The sequence below is a fragment of the Solanum pennellii genome, chromosome 10 (genome assembly GCF_001406875.1).
Source record: "Solanum pennellii chromosome 10, SPENNV200".
Lineage (NCBI taxonomy): Eukaryota > Viridiplantae > Streptophyta > Magnoliopsida > Solanales > Solanaceae > Solanum > Solanum pennellii.
The window spans coordinates 80,585,161-80,606,670 of record NC_028646.1 but is presented as its reverse complement, the minus strand read 5'-3'; the positions used below and the strand labels follow the sequence as shown (position 1 = coordinate 80,606,670).

Here is a 21,510-nt window from a genome sequence, read left to right as displayed (position 1 = left end):
AAGTTAACTTTGATTGATTGATAATATAATATTTTATCTTTCCTGGACACACTACTTCTATTAAAATATAATTATTTCCCCTACTATATATATCATTTTTTATGTGAGATCTACTTTCTTCTATTTCCTATTTTTCATGTTGTTGACTTCTTAATTCTAATGAAATGAAGGTTCCTACCATAGATTTCTGCAAGCCAGAGCTAAAACCAGGCACTACTGAATGGGATTCAACAAAATCTCAAGTTTTTAAAGCCTTGCAAGAGTATGGTTGCTTTGAAGCAATATATGATGAACTTCGACATGAAACTCGAGAAGCCATGTTTGATAATTCAAAAGAAATCTTTGAATTTCCATGGGAGATCAAAATGAAAAACTTGTCAAAGAAATCACCCTTTAATGGTGGCTACATAGGGAAGCTTCCAACACTACCATTGTATGAGAGTGTATGCATTGATGACTTGCTTCAACCTGGAAGTGTTGAAACTTTTGCTGATATATTCTGGCCCAAGGGAAATCCTGAGTTTTGGTATGTTACTTCTTCCAACATTTTGTATTTGTCAGTTTTTCTTTCTTTTTTTTTTGGTAACTCTTTAGCTGTGATTTTGTGTTGAGTGCTACCTCTGCGTGTGCGGGGTAGGGGGCAAGGACATGCAAGGATCCGTTTTTCGTCAAGGGAGTGTCTGGTATGAAGGAAAGTGTTTTCCCCGAATATATGTGTTTTCTTGGAAAATAAGTACTACTTTTTACCCTTATTCTTGACATCCACACCTAACTATCAAGTGTCATGTCGTCTTTGGCAAGGGCGGCTTAACAACTCTCGTGGACTAAGGCAAAATCATATTAAGAGGTCCATAAATTTATTTTATAAAATTTATACACTAACAAGAAAATCTATTTTTTACACAATAGATTAATCATTTAAGACAAAAAATATCAAATTTCAAATAAAAAAAAATAGAAGAAAGGAAGAAGAGTACAAAAACTAAAAGTGACAGATTATAGATTTTAAGCTTTAAAACTCAAATTGAGATTTTAATTTGGTTATCATCACAAATAAGAAGAAAAAAAATAACTTACATAACTTAATAGTTGAGGTTTTGAGCATAACAAAAATATCCAAATTTCTGATCAATTTAAATGATATAATTCTTTTTAAATGATAGAATTCATTCCATTAAATAACACTCATTGGTGAATATCTAAAATAAAGTATAAAGTTTTCATATAGCATATAACTTAAAACAAAAAGGGAACTTGTTCATGAATATTTTTGTGTTAACATCGTTTAAGAAAAGATTGAAAAAAAGTTCATTATGTTATCAAATATATTACTTAGTTTCTATATAAAAAGGACAGTTTAAAATTGGAAGTTAAAACAAACATATCAAATTATGAGTGAAAAAATTATGAGAATTAATTATGTGAGGCTCTCTTATTGCTTGACAATGTGTCTCCATTTGCTTGTTTTTCAGCAATGTAGTTAAGTCCTACTCAAAGCCACTTGTGGAATTGGATGAGATGGTGAAAAGGATGGTTTTGGAGAGTCTAGGATTACAAAATTACATTGATGAATTCTTGGACCTCACCTCTTTTCTATTGAGATTAACCAAATACAATGCAACTCAAGATGGAGATATTGGGAATAAACCTGGAATTGGTGATCATACTGATGGTAACTTCTTGACCATAATATCACAAAATCAAGTAAATGGATTGCAAATTCTCAAGAAAAATGGACAATGGATTGACGTTGATATTTCATCGAATTCGTTCGTTGTTCTATCAGGAGATTCCTTCATGGTAAGACGTATTTGAACTGTTTTCCTTGAGTCGACAGGGGTAAAGTTTGTGTACACTCTACCCTCCCAGACTCTACTTTGTGAAACTACATTGAATATGTTGTTGTATACATAGACATCGAGTCAATTGCAGTTCATGCTATCGTCTCGATGTCTACATATACACAACATCGTCCTTTTTTATGTAAAAATAGAACCAAAGATAGTTTTACATACTATTCTTTGGATTATTTTTCTGCAAATTTTCATACTAATTTTCAGGAAAATCCCTCTATAATTCACAGTTTTCTTTTAGTGTATGTTCTTTGTGTAACATTAACATAAATGTGCAAATTTATGCAGGCATGGACAAATGGTCGATTACATTCTCCTCTCCATAGGGTAACGATGGCCGGAGAAAATGATAGGTTCTCCATTCAGTTATTTGCAGATCCAAAAACAGATTACACCATAAAGGCCCCAAAAGAACTCGTGGATGAAGAACACCCTTTACTCTTCAAGCCATATGACATTCTTGGATATTTTGAGTTTTTTGGGACAGAAGTTGGACGAGAAGCTGGCCCCAATGTTCTCAAGGCTTATTGTGGTGTATGAATTATTGTACTTCTTGAAACTTCAGTTCGTTAAGGTCTATCGAAAACAGTCTTTCTACCTTCGCCATACTGGAGTAAAGTCTGCATATATACACTCTACTTTTTTTCAGATCCAACCTCGTGGGACTACACGGGGTATTGTAATTGTTGTTGTAATGCTTTACCGTCTTCATATTACTTGAACTCTCTTTTGCTTGTACTTGCTCAGTTTCATATTATTTGATCTCTGTTGATTCTAATACGATACATCTCTTTATTAGAGGTGTATTTCATCAATTTAATTTTATTAATGCAAATAAAATATTATCGATTTGCTAAAACGGGCTGGTAAAATGAAACGGAAAGAGTACTATCTAAAAACTTGTAAAAATTGAGCAAAGAAATGAGAATTGACAAGAGCACAAGACACACCAGTCTACATTATTTTAAAATGTATACACACTTTAAGCCTTTTCAAATGCAAATTTCAAAGATTCATTTTATTTAGAAAAAAAAAAAAAAAAACTCCATGCCTTAAAGCATGATTAGCTGGATAATACATATCTTCTATGTGTAGGTGATTTTTTTTTTCATATAATAAAAACATTGACTAATACTAAAAAAATCCACACACATCATATACACTTTTTATACATATAAGTTTAAGCAAATAGTCAACAACTACATAGTTGGTGGGAAGAAAAAAGAAAATGAAGTAGCACAACTCACCAAGAAATTTGTCAAAAATGAAGTGACATCTAACAACCATTTAATTTCAAGGTGGATTGAAAAACCTCAATTTACTAATAATTCAATGACTTTTTAACAATATGTACAATTCTTGATGCACTAGGTACAAGATTTACAATGCTTCAAGACAAAAAAAAACATTTCATACTCTCACCAACTTCACCAAATAATAGAAGTATAGTTGCACTTTCATGATTGGTAAGTGGTCATATAAAATTTAAAGGGGTAGGAAATTTGGGAAGAATTTTCGACATCCGCATCGGTGTTCGATAAAATTTAGATTCATGTTAAAAAAATTCACATTGAGAAAACACTTCCAAATGAAACTAACATCAGATTCAAAATTTCTAATTTCTAATTAAAAATAAAGAACACTTTCAGTCGACCAACTTATGTATTTGACACACTGATCAATTAAAGTAATATGTTATTTTGAGAATTTTCAACATAATAATTTTTTATAACTATTAAAATTCAATGAGTTCTTTTTTTTTTTGGTTCGTTGAAATAGTGGGTCGTGCTATAGTACTAACTATTTTTATCATGCCATGAGAAAACAATTTGAAGAAATGATAAAATTATATAAATGAGAGGAACCTATTGATAAAATTCATGTTACAATGATTTAAAATTTAAGTACATGGACGGTTAGTTTTATTTCTCTTTTTAGTTAATCTTAACATTAATAAAAATAACCTTTTAATTACACATTAATAATTAAACAATTTAGCATTTAAGAATTCGTTAACTTTGTGAAGATGCATTAGCATAGGGATCAAAGGTGCACATTAATTAAAAGTTAAATGTACTTTATTAATAACCTCAAGGATCAAAATTAAAATTTATTGATGTTTAAGTGACTAAAATTGTTACAACAATAACATATCACTGTAATTCTTCAAGTAGATTTTGAAGAGAATAGTATATATACATATCTTATTTCGAGAGATAAAATGTGTTAATTCTTTGAAGATTGATTAACCAAAGAATCAAAAATACACATCATCTAATTAAAAATTACATATATTAATCCCCAATAACTTCAACAATCATATAATTAAAAGGAAAAAAAGGACAAATATATTCTCAAACTATCGTAAATGGTATGCAGATATCCTCCGTCATACTTTTGAGATATTAGTGCCCCTGCCGTCCAAAAACTAGAGCATATATGCACTTCACTCTAACGGAAGATTAAATAGGGACATGTGGCGTAATCTTATCCATTGATTCGATGTCAGGTCGGTGGATACGATTACGATACATGTGTGCCTGTTAGTATAAAGAATATATATGCTCTACTTTTTGGACAGTAGGGATACTTATGTCCCAAAAGTAGACGGAGGGTATTTGTATACCATTTAAGATAATTCTGAAATATATTTATCCTTTTTTCCTAATTAAAATTCATTGAAGTTTAAAAAACTAAAATCACTACAACGATATATCAATATAATCCCACAACTAAAATTTTAAAGAGGATAATATAGAGACATATATAGATCTTCCGAACAAGTAAAAACATTACAAAACCGTTCGAAACGAAAACTTATCAAAAATAAGTAAAATCCCCCCACCCCCACCCCCATTGTCCCCACTTGTGTTTGGTAAAGCCAAATATTGGTTGGTAAAAAGAAAAAAAAAACCACTCTTGTTGGAAAGTGAGAAGAAATAGAGCGAGTCATTCGTTAGCCCCCACTTTTTCTCCTACATTTCAGCTTCTATAAATACTCCCCTTAAATCTTTTCATTAAACACACATCATTTCTCTGTTCTCTCAAATTCTTCTTCCTTTCTACAGATCTAGAGCTTTCTTTTCCATTCTCAGGTTCGTTTTCTTCATAAAGTTATGCTTAATTTACTGTTTTATGCTTTGCTTTTGCTTCATTAGATTATAGATCTGATATATTTATGCATGTTTTGTTTGATTCGCTTCAAAATTATGTTATGATATCTCATATTGGTGTTATATATTTGTGTTTTTATCCGCTTTGAAGTTCGACTAATCTGGATTCGCATGCTCGAACTTGAGACGTTTGGTTAATTACGAAACTGATTTAGCTCAATGTAGTATATCTAGATCTCGTTAATAAACTAGGAATTTTTGTTAATTTTCATGTCATTGAGTAAAATTAACTCTAATTGTCATATTGTATTGTTGTAGTATATGGAGATTACGTAGATCTCATTGCTAAGCTGGTTGCCCTGTACATGGTGACAAATATGTTGCTTTTGGCCCATGGATTTGGTTGTTTGGGAGTCTAATGATGGAAAATGATGATTTAGTGGTGAAATATTTGTGGTGTTGTGTGTTTAAAATGAAATTAAATCATTTTTTTTTGGGGTCGTGAGAACGTAGACCGAGTGAAGAAAGTAGTCTTTGAAACATTTAAGCGGGAGAAAACAGGGCAATTTTTGGGTATACGTGGCGTCTTTAGTTTGTATAATGAGATTGTGCGGACCAAATGTTGAAGCATTGTGTAATTTAAGAGAGAATTGTGTGTGATGTATCCATTATCTTCTTTTTTTCGCCAATGTTAACACTAGAACTCTTTGAATTCAATGAAATGTGTTAATATGATGGAACGTTATGGCTTGACATGCTTATGAGCGACTTGCCATATTTTCTCGTGAATATTTGAGAAAGAAGTGATGACATATTTTATTGATCTTTTCAGCTAGATATGGAAACTTTCTTGTTCACCTCAGAGTCAGTTAATGAAGGACATCCCGACAAGCTTTGTGATCAGGTTTCAGATGCCATTCTTGATGCTTGCCTAGAACAAGACCCAGAGAGCAAGGTTGCATGTGAAACCTGCACAAAGACAAACATGGTCATGGTCTTTGGAGAGATCACAACCAAGGCCAAGGTGGACTATGAGAAGATAGTACGTGACACCTGCAGAGGCATTGGCTTCACTTCACCTGATGTTGGTCTTGATGCTGACCACTGCAAAGTCCTTGTCAACATTGAGCAGCAGAGCCCTGATATTGCCCAGGGAGTCCATGGTCATCTTACCAAGAAACCAGAAGAAATTGGAGCTGGTGACCAAGGTCACATGTTTGGCTATGCCACCGATGAAACACCTGAACTCATGCCACTTACTCATGTTTTGGCTACAAAGCTTGGTGCCAAGCTTACCGAAGTGAGGAAGAACAAGACTTGCCCATGGCTCAGACCTGATGGCAAGACACAAGTTACAGTCGAGTACAAGAACGACAATGGTGCCATGGTCCCTATTAGAGTTCACACCGTTCTCATCTCAACTCAACATGATGAAACTGTCACAAATGATCAGATTGCCAAGGACTTGAAAGAGCATGTGATCAAGCCCGTGATCCCAGCTCAGTACCTTGATGACAAGACCATCTTCCACCTCAACCCATCAGGTCGTTTTGTGATTGGTGGTCCACATGGTGACGCTGGACTCACTGGCAGGAAAATCATCATCGACACTTATGGAGGTTGGGGTGCTCACGGTGGAGGTGCCTTCTCAGGAAAAGACCCTACCAAGGTGGACAGGAGTGGTGCTTACATTGTGAGACAGGCAGCAAAGAGTGTGGTCGCTGCAGGACTTGCTCGCCGCTGCATTGTCCAGGTTTCTTATGCTATTGGTGTCGCAGAACCACTCTCTGTGTTTGTTGACACGTACAAAACCGGAACCATTCCAGACAAGGATATTTTGGTTCTGATCAAGGAGAACTTCGACTTCAGGCCTGGAATGATGTCCATTAACCTTGACTTGAAGAGAGGAGGCAACTTCAGGTACCAGAAGACTGCTGCTTATGGTCACTTCGGCCGTGATGACGCTGACTTCACCTGGGAGACTGTTAAGGCCCTCAAGCCTAAAGCTTGAGTGCAAGTTCCCACTCACAACTTTGCGTACCAATATTCTTGTGCCTATTATTCTTATTGCGGACCAAATAAACAAGCTTCATTGATTGAGTAAATTGATATCCTATTTTTACATTTAAGGCGCTATCAAGTGGAGGGAGACCAAAGCAAGTGTCTACATACTTTGATGGATTCTCAGAGCTCCTAGCAATTGATACTGTTGATTTTTCTTTTTTTGCAGTACTTAATTACGATGTAACCTGCGTTGTTCATTTCTGATATCCCCTCATACGAACAAGTTCTTTTGTCTTTGTGTTCATTTATCTAATGAGAAATGCAGCATGTTGCTGAACTATTGGTCCTGTTATTGTTTTTTTCTATACAGTTTTAGATGTTTTACTCTTTATATATTTCCTCCTTTTTCCCATACTACAGTCTATCATGCGTGACATTATTTTCCATCGAACGTTTTTCACATCCCGCGTACCAAATGACCTGTAATAGCATAAACAAAAATAAAAGACAACACCATAAAATGTATAATAGTGCCGTTTGTCTGGATATATTTTTGTTGCTATAGCTATGAAGAACATATAATATAATATAACAAGAGATTCAATTATAGTGAAATATTTTTACAAGAGAAAGTCGTTATAAAGAGGTCTGACTATATAGACTGCTAGATTGATTCTTTGGCAACTGAACTATTAGGTGTGATATAAAGTTGCAGTGAGATTGCATTTCCTAAGCTACTTGCCAGTAAAATATATCCTTGTGTCTTGAAGTGGTGATTAACACACACCCCATATGTCACATTGTACAGCTTGTACTAAAAATTATGTTGCTCCAGCTTATTTGTCATTCTCCTCAATTGTGAACATGAAATTTCTAACCCTTTCCCTTAGGCTGTTTCGTATATCGACGCCTTCAGCAGAGTGGAAAAGTCTTGAGGTTATTCAGTTTCAGAGAATGCACCAGGCTGAAAATTCTGGCACAGTGATTGTGAAGCTGCCTCTATTCTTGAAAGGTCCTACAGTAACACAAAAATACTATTGAACTTGATACAGAAGATATAATGTGAAACTTCAAAACCATGCGACGTCTCTAGTAAAAGTTCTTACCTTCCCTTCAAATCTGATCATAAGAGGGCCTTTTCTTGATCCTCGATAACCTCCTTCATGTTAAAGGAAATAGGAACGATTTAAAACGAAACTACTTTTTAACAAAAAAGAGAAGGATAAGAGTGGGAGTACGCGGTGGTTCATATAAACCATCAACCTTGTAAATGATATTAGTCACTTACCGATGTATATATCAGGAAATTGAAGGCAAAGTTTTGAGAGAGGTTGAGCAACTTCAACCTGCAATTCATTGGGAGCTAGTAAATAGTAATCTGCACAGAGTGCTATAGACGGAACATGTTAACAGGAAGACTATTCACAAAGATAACATTATAAAGACTCATCTAAAGAAGGAAAAGCAAAATGATACGAGTCAATGACGTTGCACTTCACCGTTCTAGAAGGTACTCTATATGTTCACCAAATCCAGGAAGAAAAACTAAGCAGAATGTTGTTGACTATATGGGGTAAAGATCAGAAACTGGCTTTGGTTTTGACGACTATACGGGTGATAAACAATCTGATACCTTTTGGCTGCAAAAAGTCTACCCGATGCTTCATTCACATTGTGAGTCCTAGTTGGTTGTGTACTTGTGTTAAGGGTCATGTACCAGGTTTATCAGTAATTCATACTTTCTCTTTATTTTAAATCTTCAGGACTTGACACTTTTCCAGGAAAATGTTGAAGAGCTAATTTGGTAAAGTGAGAAGAATTCCGATATGATGGCTCACAAGCCATTAGATCAAGCTGTAATGACATCTAGCATCTTTTGCATCATGAGAAACATGAAGTTCTACCATCCCAGGAGATTGCACGAAATAGAACTTGGAAAGGCAACTTATAAATTCACCTAAAGAGTTCAAGAGATACATATGATATATCAATCAACTGTGCCGCGATATCAAACTAGTTGGGCACGACTTAAGGATATATACTATAACGAAGAGATCTTGGTTTCTGTAATTACAGAAGACTGAAAACATCATATATCAAAGAGAAAAGGATATCTAAGAAAGGGTTGCAGAACACTCACATCAGAAAGAGTTGTTGCCAAGCATTTTGAAACAAATGGTGCCATCAATACCAAGTCACCATTAGATTTCAATGAATCAATCAGACAATGCCACTGTAGGTCCAGTTCAGCAACATTGGTTGCAGTGAGAATGATCACATTATGGCACTTAATCTACATAAGAGAACAGACATGCTAAAAAATCAATGTTCAAACTTAAGTATCATAAACTCACCAGTTAAAGAGCAACAAGAAGTATATAGTAAGACATGAAATAGCTTTATGTAATCAAATATACATAAGAAAAACATGAAATATAGAAGGAAATGAGGCAAAGATAAAGTCGAATTCACTATCAGTGATCTATTTCTTCCGAGTAATTAACCACACTGACAACTCTGAAAAAACAGAATAACATGTTAGTGCTATGTAAGAACATTCAACATGACTTTAACAGAGTATAGATCTAGTTTTCACACTTCCTAAAATCATCAAAGTTCAAAGCCACTAACTAAAGGATAAATTTTAGTGAAGAATTACAGCAGCAACACTCATAAGAGGTATCAAGAGTAAAACCTTACACCAACCAAAGTGAAGAAGGAAGTGGAATAAATTGCAGAGGGAAACAAAAAAAGATCTTCATGAAAGGAGAAAATACTACAGCTCAGGTTTCTAAATGGACTTCTGGTGATGCCCAATTCACAGAAGAAGATTTGAATGAATATATGCCAACAAAAATGTACATGGTTGTGCCAGTTTTTCATACAATCAAGAACTCCGGAAAAATATGACTACTTGAGAATAAATTCCAACAATGTCTACTCTAAGAAGGGCATCGAGTTAGAGAATGAAATAATTGTAATAATCATCCAATCTCAGCAAACACACACATACCAAAGGCACAGGCAGCTGTTCATGATGAAGCAATTCTGTAATACCTTCAGGCAGCTGTGCCATCTGTAATCAGAAAAGAAACAAGAATTTAATTCTTACAGGCAGAGAAGCTTTAGCTGTTGGAATGTTACAAATCATGAATTTTATGACATTTGAAATATATAAAGAACACATTAATTAAGTTTCTGATTCATTGCACTATTCTATCTTTCAGAGCCAGGTGATCTTGTACTACACTAGAGCATGATTTTGAATTAGAGATTTACCAATAATATCACGACAAGTGTTCCAGATCAGCAACAACAACATACCCAGTGTGTCCCCACAAGTGGGGTCTGGGGAGGATGGGATGTACAGCAGACCTTACCCCTACGTGCCGTAGAGAGGTTGTTTTGGACAGACCCTTGGCTCAAGAAAAATGTTGCAAAAACAGTAAGTGTTCTAGATCAGCCTTGGACAAAATTATCAAACCACCAATTTTATCTTGCAGGGTGTAAGTTACAGTCAGTAAAAATCCATGTGATATTTTGAGATATTTCATTCCTCGGCAGTCATAAATGAGATGCATTTGCAAAGACTGATTCACCCTGTAGCACTAAGAGGGAAAAGATCTTGTATTCTCTTCCTTCAGCTAGTATTGGAGATTAAAGCATAACTTCAGGTTACTAGGCACCTCGAATACTAAGCGTTTTGCATACAAGGACCATACTGAAGCAACCTCGGCATTTAAGTCAACAGTAACTGAATATGCAGAAATGCAATTTCTAAAGTTCCAAGAACAATATGTCATTCTGGTTTTGTGAACCAAGGAGCTTTAATGTTTCCTTTTCAATCAACATCGAACTCAACATGAAGAGCTTTTCTACCAAATTTCTAAATTTCTATCAGCAAGTAAAAACACGAAATTGGATTCCTTCCATTAGCACTATATGCCCGTTCTTTAAATTACTATTAGGTACTACATAAAACATGCCATTCATATTTACTGTTTGCATATATACATGTAATAAACACCTCAGAACCTGCGAAAAATTTTCATGAGTAATGACTTAAACCTCATTTTTGTCGCCGGTGCACTTTTCAGCAATCAGGTGCCTTAAATGTTCTTCAAATTCTTCATCAGGAGCCTGCAAAATGAAGTTATGAGAACATCAGAGATACTGATACATTTTACAAAGTGGACTATCTAAATAACACTTTTACTAGATTGTTCGATCAGCAGCATGAACTTTGAAAGTTGCATCATTTAGATAAATAAGATGCTTATACGGTGGATCGCCAAACTAACTCAACCCCAAAAGTTAGCACAGGTGGTAATGATTGCCCAAGATCATATACGGACACAACAAACCATAATTGGAAACAGTATAACCGGATATTTACATTAAATGTACTTATGAAGCCATCTAGCTAACTTTATCTTGGCAACTTATTGATATATGCTTGACTAACCATCTCAGCCTAATGCTTTCTTCTTTTCTCAATTTAATATTGGTCTCTTCTTTAACTTGATCTTTCAGCGCTGAATAAAAGAAATAAAGGTAAAAAATTGCAGCTTCAAGAATGTCCTTTTCAAAAACACAAATTTAATATCCTAGTGGCCTTGTCCATTGGAAGTATAGCAGAGAGAATTTATTCCTATTTCCTATAATATCTTACAAGCAATACAAACTTGTGATTATGAAGCTTACTGAAATGGATGAATCATTTGGAAGCTATTGCCACACTAAGTTGTGGAATATTAAGTAGCAGAGAGATCTAATAAATCTATATTACATACCATGCGAACACCAAAAGCTTTAGCAACTCCAGCTACGGTAACATCCGAATGCAATGGACCTACCCCACCATATATAAATACCTGCAGTGAAATTAATTTTGGAATGTATATGTTAGAACAGGTGGGCAGTACTCTCTCCCTCTCTCTCTCTCACTCACTCACACACACACACAACAGGATGGTGCACATATATGAAACAATTTAATAAATATAGGGAAAAGGGTCAAAAATACCCCTCAACTTTAGTTTATTAGTTAATTATGCCCCTACCGTTAAACGAAGTTATTTTTACCCCTACCATTACTAATTCATCATTTATACCCCTCAATAAATGGATATCCCCAAATTGAGTCAAATTAACCCGAATTTTCAAAAATAACCCATTTCCCATTTAGAACCCAATGCTTTGACCCGTATAACCCATTCTTCCTTTTACCCGTTCTCTCAAATTATCTCAAATCCTCCATTAAAACCATGTCAACCAGTTCAAACAAACATCAATCTCCTCTCTTTCATGCCAGCAGTATTAATGCCTGGAGATCAAGTACCCAAGTTCATTGCATTGCCATGTCCATGTCAGCTTCCTCGACCAAACAAGGTACTTGCAGAGGTTCAGCAGTAACCGTCATCTCCAATGAAGCCAACTCCTCATACACCAGTACGGGCAGTGGCAGAGGCAGAGGATTTGGGGGAGAAAGAGAGGAAATTGGTGTTTTTGAACTGGTTGACATGGTTTCAATGGAGGATTTGGATTAATTTGAGAGAATGGATGAAAGGAGAAATGAGTTATACGGGTCGGAGCATTGGGTTTGAAATGGGAAATGGGTTACTTTTGAAAATTCGGGTTAATTTGACTCAATTTGGGGATTTCCGTTAATTGAGTGGTATAAATGATGAAATTAGTAATGGTACCGGTAAAAATAACTTCATTTTAACGATAGGGGCATAATTAACTAATAAACTAAAGTTGAGGGGTATTTTTGACCCTTTTCCCATAAATATATCCATACCGACAAAAACGTTTACCATGTCATTTGTGGACTTCCGCCTCTCAACTTCCTCGGCCACAGAATCTATCTGAATATGAAAAGGATATGATTAAGAACAGATGCTAGCATAAAGTTCTTTTAATAAAGCATAAAGTTCGTTTAATAAATGTCGAAGCTCCATCAAACATTTAAATCAAGGTGGAAATTGAGCAGAAAGTGACTTCAACTTAATAGAACTTATAAAGAAAATGATGTTGCTCCAGAAAAGCAATACAGCAGACTGTTCTACCTAAAAGTCGGCTCAGCATGGTCAAGAAAATAGTTTAATCGCTAGGAGATCCTGAAGCTTACTATAGAGACAAACTTTGACGCTTTTCTATATCTTTTTTGGAGTCACTTTCTGCAATAAACTCAATCTGTTTTCAGTTTTTAGTTGATTTAAGTGTGCATCAACTTCACAGTACTTATTTGCCTTTACTGTTTTGGCTGCGAGCTGGATTGCTGCAAAAGTTGAACGAAATACACGGCAAAAGAAAACAAAAGAGAAGTATCTCTCTAGTATCTATCAGAAACCCAACTTCCAATGGAGAACTACTGTCAACTTCATGCATACCACATAGTTGAACAAAACAGAAGCAGAAATTATACAATCTGTCCAGAAATAATTATTACTAACATCATTTCGAGTGACAGCAAGCAGTGATGTTGCCCAACCAATAGAATGGAGCTTTCTACATAACACAGAACCCAACTTGTCCTCTACTGTGCCAGACCTGAGCTACGGAACCAAGAGAAAGACATCTGATAAGTAAGCAACTACAAATAGCAGAAAGTTCATACTTCAGGGGTATACTACATATATTATTTGCAGGGTATCAATTATCTGACACGGATAGATGATGTGCGAACTGAAAAGATATAGTTTATTGCATTAAATAGAGTGCCGTCTTAACATATACTAATAAACAAAATGAATCTATCTACTTAGACAAATGGAAACTGAAAGAATTGAGGACGCTCTGCCGTTCAGCCGATCTCCTAATACACACCAAAATTTGTTAATATACCATGTAAACTACACTCCATCATCATACATTCCCCTAATTGTGTAACTATCCTCATAGATGCAATATAGCAAAACTACCTAAAGTATTCAGCACAACTAAAGGATGGAAAAACTCGGAAACAAGCCTAGTTAATATGAAGGGACATGTTTGTTAAGACGCCAAAATAAACTCCTTGATTCCTGTTCAATTCTCAAATGAAAAGTTTTACCTAGAGAGGAAAAAATATTTTGAAGCAGAGGATAACTTATTCTCAAAGATGTGCTATGAACAATAGGTTCTGACAACTATGTGATTGCAGAAGCGATCCAATGCAGGATATCAATTACCCTGATTCAGCTTTGTTAAATACAACACAAGTAAAGTTGAGCAGAAAAGAGAATATATGCTCCTGATAGATTGATTTTATCTTCCAAAGAAAAAAAAGAGATGTATAAGGAACAAAACGAAAAATAGAGATCGGCTGAAATGCACCAGAACTTAGAAATAATAACAAGAAGCCTCAGAAGAACATCACTATCGTACTGATCATCATATTTAGGGCTATAGAGCCGATAACTTACAAAATTTCATCTCCCACAGCTATGATTGAGGCAGTAAGCATATTATTGGAATTCAAATCCTCGATTTTCAGTCCATTGCATACAGAAGATAATTTCCCACACACTGGAGCAGAGAACTTCTTTACCCTTCCAGATCTTTCCAGCCTTCCATCAGCAAGTAAATAAGCTGGCCTAAACTTTTTTTCGCTGTTGTTGTCATTCCTGATGCACAATAGTGCATTCGGAACAGTGTCATGGATGCTCCCAATTGAAGTATACCTATAAATCAGTGAAATAAATAGAATGCTCAAACAACTTCCACTTCACAAGAGCAAATATGACATAGATTTTAGTATAAATCTCAAAAATGTATATCCTTATCATGCTGCTGAATGAAGAATCGTAAAGAATTTTGAAGCAACATAACTGAGAAAATACCCCTGATCATAAAGGCTGCAGTAACGAACCTTGCAAACCAAAAGGAAGGCCCATACATCTCTGCCATATCAAACTTAATAGGTTAGTCATTTTAATTGTAAGAAATAAGAATCCAACAGAAGAGATGATTACTTTCAACAAAAAAACCGCTAGATGAACATTTTCCATAAAAAAGTAAAAAAAACTTTACAAAAGTGAAACAGGAGATGATGCTGATCCAGAAAGGCAAGCAGTAAAAGAAAATTTCTACTGCATAACTACATGTAAAGAAATGAGATAATGCCTAAAGCATTTCTTCATCAACATCATGAGTCAGATAGAATTGGCTCTGAATTTCTTCATTTACTGAATATTGGAAAGAAACACATCCTAATGGAGTGAGACGGATAGTGAAGATTCATATAGCCAACCACAACTAGCTTGGGTTTGAGGCATTGTAATTGTTGAGTTATTCCCAAAAGACTGTCCATGTCCCATCTAGGTACTTGCGAAAAAGTGAAAAACATAGTTCTATGTCCCATTTAAAACTTAAGGATTAACTCAAAGTATAGACCCTATTAAGAAAACAACATACAATGTATGAAGTATAAACCTTCATGGACATATATACTCACCTAAATACAATAGCCAATAAGACCATAATCACTTCCCCTAAGCAATAACAAATGCGACAATTAAAGACTTAAGCATATATGATAGCGCAACATGAAATAATCTTTAACATAGCATAAGGCTCTCTATTTGACTTGCAGACTTTAAGCCTTTTGTTTCCTGGGCCTCATTTCAAACTTTAAATTCAACCTAAATAACTGTCAATTTCAGAAGCTAACTCAAGTAGTTCGAAGTCCATTTCCCTCCTCCCAGCTATATTCAGAGGACCTCTAATGTTGATGTGTTTCATTGAAATATCAATTCTTTATGCATAAATTTCTCATAAATACCCTCTTTAGCATTCAGCTTGTAAACTTAATATAACTTGAGCGTATAAAATGTTTTGGCACTCCTTATACGTTAGCAAATTCTTTTTCTTTTTGTAATAAACATTAAATCTCCAGTGAATTAGCTGGCCCAAGCCCAATTGATCCATATTTGGGAGAATATGAATCCAACCCTCTAACTTGCTCCAATATAAGTATCAAGCTCCTTGTTAGTGGCAAGATTAGAGCTCATGACGGGCATTCTATCCGCCCATCCCATGAGTATTTACACTTAACCAAATCCCCCGGGGCTATCATCCTTTAGCAAGTTCTTTGTTAGCTCCATTTGGACTAATTGGTCTAAAATCCTTACTTGCAGATGCAACCTTTATTTACAAAGGATTCAAAAGTCCCAGCACTTCCAAGCTCTCCAACTTTAGATCCGAGTGAGACATATATATACATAGTAATTCAACAATAAGAAATGATATAAGGAGAGCTTATTAGGTGTAGCCTAACCTGTATGACCAATCCAAAATTGGATTCACCCTCATGAAAGGTGGCCACCCAGGTGAACTAGGTGAGAATTGCTCCTGACCTACCTGAAAGGTATGTAACCATAAGCAGCAGTCAGCCACAGATCACATCTATCAATATTCTGAAAGGAAAAAAAAACAGCGAATAGTTGCAGAAGTTTGACATCTATTTCGTTACCGCAGTAGGATCACCAATTCGCACACCAAGAAAAATAGCTCTAATTGGATTGGCCTTTAGCAGAGCCTCGAGCCCTGATTTGAAGTCGAGGCGAAGAATATCCATTTGCAAATTGTAACTGTTCAGAGAAAAAGGACCAATTCAAATGATAATAAAAGTGCTGCTATCATTAGAGGGAATCCTAATATGTTATTTGTGTCAAAGGGAGGGAAGACAAATTAGGATTTCTTGCGTACGTGGCTGCGGTTTCATAAGTGAATGAGTTGATCTCAGGGAAAACAGTCGGGGTCTCAAAATATATTGTCCGTATTGGAAATGAGTTTTCACCATCAGCAACATCTTGTGAACTACTTTCTTCCGCTTTATGCAGAACATAGCCTGCTCTCAGTAGGTGAAGCAAAACCTAAATTGTAAAATCAAACATCACGTATTTGGTTAAACACAACAACAATAAAAACTCGCCTCAACCCCCCACAAGTTAGAGTCGGCTATAGGAATCCTCTATATCCATTTTGTTCCGTTTGGACCCTTTTCATCCCACTACTCAATAATCTGTCTTTTGAAATAATTTGGGATTCTCTAAAACTAAAGATAATCAAATCTCACATATATTCATACATCTTTGTGCAATGTCTAACCAAATTTACAAAGACTCCTGTCAATCACCAAACCTAATGTAAATTTTTGGTTACTCAACATAAAGGAAAAAAAGTTGAGATTTCAGTTGAGAGGCATGTAAATAACTTACAGTAGAATCTTTCCCTCCGTTGAAGCTCAACGCAACCTCTTGTATGCTGTTTAGGGGCCAGGTCCAAACAGAAGGGTGAAGGATGAGAAACACTAAGCCAAGATTATCATAAAAGAAAAAAGCAATAACAATAACTACTAGATCAACAACTGTTCTTCTATGATATTCCTCTGTCCCATTTTTTCCACAATTTTTTATTAGTTGTCCATAAAAAAGAATCACTACTTTCTATAGATGGAAAGATTTACCATTTTCTATAAGTCCAAATTAATAAATAATAATGCAAATAAATATTATTGCATTCAATCTTCAAAATATTAATTTAGCATTGTACTACCAAGGCAAGTATAATATTACTCATTAAAATATATGCTCCACATTCTACAAACTAAAGTACGTGCTGCTATCTGCAGCACATAATCCTTATATCCATCAGAAGTTCACAATCCATGGTAGATTAACTATAGGGAACAAAAGGCGTCCTGAACATTATCCTATGGCTAATGACCTTAGTTTACAACTGACACAAACAGTTTTCCCTACTTTAAAGATGTAAAAATTATGTCATTATCATTGTCATTTTATGCTTGAATAATGATACATGGAGTTGTTTGAATTACAGCACTAAGCGGCAAACTCCATCATTGACCTACTCCATACCAGTAAAAGATTATAAATTTCAACTCCTACACTTCTTTGTAACATGCTGATGATTGTCCTATTAAACAATTGTAGAGACCCTTCTGGTTTGCTTGCTCCGACCTACGCAATGTCCCAATTTACATGCTGACATTGTAACTTAATAACAAGATAATTTGCGCGTTAGGTATGAAGGGGAATATTTTTCGTAATGAAATAATATCTCAGTGGTTGGTGATTGAGAATTTTTTTACAAGGAAATATAGTCCAACAAATATCACAACTATTACCCATACCACTTCTTTCAACTGAATGCTCGAACATATCACCAAAACACTATCATCACACCCTATCCCCCACCTTGTGTAATTATCATGTGTCACCTACTCTTCACCCAACCTAACACTAGAAAATAACATTGAAATATTTCCTGATATAAAAAATTTTGCAAGGAAAACAATTTCCATATAGCAAACACACACATTTTTGTATATTCAAGGTAATCAACAAGTATCTTTATTCCAATGAAATTAACAAGAAATGATGAATCAATGCATTGAGACAGGTTGTAACTTCATAGCAAGAACACAGCCCCCAAGAGTAGAGGAAAAGAAGAGAAGCTTACGAATACAGAGCGAGTGCTCGTTTGATAACATATATGGCATTAGTATACTTTGTCTTCAACCTACTGTCATCACATTCTCTAACTGCTTTATCAATCTCCATAACTCTTTAGGAAAAACTGAAACTTTCTGCACAAATGACAAAAACAAGAGACACCAGATTCAATATCTCTAAACTTTTACATCTAAGCATACATATCAGTGGGAAAAAAAATATCTGACATAGATTTATAGAACGGAATAGATCTCTAAAATCAATAAATACTTCTTTTGTCCCAATATATTGGGACTTCTCACTTATCAGAACTAATTTAACCAACTTCAGTGATACAACCAAAGGATTACCACACACCCCGATCCCAACACTGTATAAACCCCACATCAGCACATTTCTATACAGATGTGGGACTCAAGTCCCAGACCGTGCAAAACCACCATAGTCTGCATTAGTCATTCTCGAAGGCTCCACACTAAGTAGCTTTCACTTTCGCACAAGTAGGTAACTCTTTCCCAAGTAGCCATTTTCAAGTCAAGTGCCCGGACTCCCACGGCTGGCTGTGCACTAGACATTGCTAGCCGTGGGTAAACGCTGCAATACCAGCATCACTATCCATGGCATGGCAAGCACGGAGAGTGGTGAGTGGCACTGATACCAATTGATACAACCAAAAAAGAACCACACCCAAAAGCTAGAGGTGGGAGCAGCCAAGACTATATATAATACACCCCCACATCACATTTCCATACGTGGGACTCATTAAATACCATAACTTGCAATGGATTATAACATTCTGGAACTCAATCAATTAAGGTCAATTCATATTTTTAGCAGTAAACTTAATTTGTAAACTACAAAAAATGAAAATTACATTTCAAAGTGTCAACCAAGTTCACTTAGTTTGAATCTTGAAAATTACATAGGGAGAGGGAAATACTCAATACTACTCACTCTCCATAGAAAAGCATAAATTTACGCAAAGCTAATTGTTACCAACAAATGAACTACTCAACAAGAACTATTTTTTTATTGTAAAGATTGAAACTTTAACATTAAAAATTTACCTGGAGTTCAAGGGGTCTATCAAAAATACAAGAAAATCTGCTTTTGATATTGGTATTCAGAAAATGGCTATAAAAAAGCAAACTTTTTTCTTATATTTTTCATGGGATTAGCCTTTCTTGAAAAGAATGGGCAATGTGAATTTGTTTTATAAGAAATTTTTTTGGGTTGTCAAATCAGTATCGAACAAGAAGACTGGAATATGGATTGGGTAAATGTCACAATTCTTTAGAGTTAGTGAATTTATTTAATTTTACGATAAGATTAGATACTTTTGGAATATTATATTTGTGTTTCTCCTTATCTAGCCTAGATTTTTATTCTCATTAAAAGGAAAAGTTATTTCAATTTTCACAAATAGCAAATACGAAATTCAAATTTATATATTATAGCAAAATTTGTATAATTGTATTCTATAGCAAATATTTATATGTATAATTCACTATACATATACAACTGAAATCTATGTCTATTTCGCTATACATATATACAAAGAAGCAATTGTATAATTTGTTGGTTTCTCGTCAAATTTGTATAATTTCGCTGGCAAACCATTTGTATAAATTGTTGTTAGCCTCTCATTTGTATAAATCGTTGTTAACCTCTCTATTCAATTGAATGTGTTTGTGTATCTATATAAAATTTGAATTTGTATACAATTGAATCAAATTGTATAAAACGAGAAAGAGATAAATTATAAAAAATTTGAATTTGTATAAAACGATAAAGAGAGAAAGGCGAAAGAGACTTGGGTAGGGAAATATTTGTATTGTATGATTATAAGTGTATAGGACGGAGATATATGTATTTGCATGTGTATATACAATTTTCTCTCGCTTTATACAAACAGAAACACAATTTATACATTTCTATTGTATAAAACAAGAGAGGCGAGCGACATGGAGCGAGTGAGAGAGGGAGAGTGGCGAGCGAGAATATGAGAGAGAGAGGCGACTGACAAATAGTTTGTTATGGAACACAAGTAAATCAAACGGTAACTACTGTATTTATTTTACGTTATTAGTTTATCATTCTATATAATTATCCCTAATAATTATACAAGTATAACAAAGAATAGCATATGATAAAGATGGGTTGGAAGATATAATCTTAATCGTCCACTATTTGAACTTTCATCTTATTGTTTAGGATTGAATTTCTCACATTGTAATTCTTTTTTTTTTCCTTAGTTACAGGTACAAGCATTTGTTTAGTCGGACTTCAATCTGGATATCAAATATAGAGAGCCACTTTTATTAGAAAGTTTTATTTTTTAATTGGAATTTTATAGCGCGTATCTGAATTTTAATGTGAATACCAAACAACAGGAAAGAAAATGATAAGTGTTTAAGTATTAAGAAAAGAGAATGAAATTGAAAAATTGTATATAATGACAAATTAATAAATCAAATTAAAAGCTATAACCATACTTTGATTTAATTGTGCCCTGTAGCAAACTGTTTTTCAGTCACCTGTCTCCCTCAAACTCTCGCTCGCCACTTTCCCTCTCTCGCTCCATCTGTCGCTCGCTCCCTCTCGCATTTATACAAACACAAATGTATAAAATGCGTTTGTGTTTGTATAAAGCGAGAAAAAATTGTTTATATAAATATATTTTCGTTCCCCTCTCTCCCATCTCCCAGATCTCGCTCGCCACTCTCGCCTCTATCGCTTATACAAACATAAATGAAATGTATAAATTGCGTTTCTGTTTGCGAGAGAAAATTGTATAGAAATATATATGTCTTCGCCTATACACTTATTATTATACAATACAAATAATCGTCTCCCCAATTTTCTTCTGTCTTTCTCTCTTTATCATTTTATACATATACAAATTATACAATTGTTTTTTTTGTAGATATATAGCAAAATATATATATTTATGTTTATTATGAAACACAATTATGCAAACTTTGTTATAGCATACAAATATACATTACATATACAAATTATACAATTATTTTTTTGTAGATGTATAGCGAAATACATATATTTATATTTGCTATGAAA

General features: G+C 34.6%; 3 protein-coding genes across 3 annotated transcripts; 2 read left to right on the top strand and 1 right to left on the bottom strand.

Annotated features, from left to right (window-relative positions):
* Positions 1-77: 77 nt before the first annotated feature.
* Positions 78-2,631, top strand: LOC107031889 (probable 2-oxoglutarate-dependent dioxygenase AOP1). Its single transcript, XM_015233380.2, has 3 exons — positions 78-526; positions 1,473-1,800; positions 2,142-2,631. Exons 1-3 carry the CDS (start codon positions 165-167, stop codon positions 2,391-2,393), a joined length of 942 nt encoding a protein of 313 aa, XP_015088866.1. The 5' UTR covers positions 78-164; the 3' UTR covers positions 2,394-2,631.
* Positions 2,632-4,791: 2,160 nt separating this feature from the next.
* LOC107002303 (S-adenosylmethionine synthase 3-like) lies at positions 4,792-7,322 on the top strand. The gene is made up of 2 exons (XM_015200265.2): positions 4,792-4,948; positions 5,799-7,322. Exon 2 carries the CDS (start codon positions 5,805-5,807, stop codon positions 6,975-6,977), a length of 1,173 nt encoding a protein of 390 aa, XP_015055751.1. The 5' UTR covers positions 4,792-4,948; positions 5,799-5,804; the 3' UTR covers positions 6,978-7,322.
* Positions 7,323-7,538: 216 nt separating this feature from the next.
* LOC107031850 (FAD synthase-like) lies at positions 7,539-19,740 on the bottom strand. Its single transcript, XM_015233336.2, has 17 exons — positions 19,500-19,740; positions 18,440-18,566; positions 17,176-17,221; positions 16,664-16,830; positions 16,428-16,545; positions 16,233-16,315; positions 14,797-14,856; positions 14,380-14,637; positions 13,429-13,525; positions 12,790-12,840; positions 11,764-11,844; positions 11,039-11,110; positions 9,984-10,046; positions 9,111-9,263; positions 8,259-8,316; positions 8,077-8,129; positions 7,539-7,985 (listed from the first exon to the last, which is right to left on the bottom strand). The coding sequence occupies exons 2-17, from the start codon at positions 18,538-18,540 to the stop codon at positions 7,908-7,910; spliced, it is 1,539 nt and encodes a 512-aa protein (XP_015088822.1). The 5' UTR covers positions 18,541-18,566; positions 19,500-19,740; the 3' UTR covers positions 7,539-7,907.
* Positions 19,741-21,510: the final 1,770 nt, after the last annotated feature.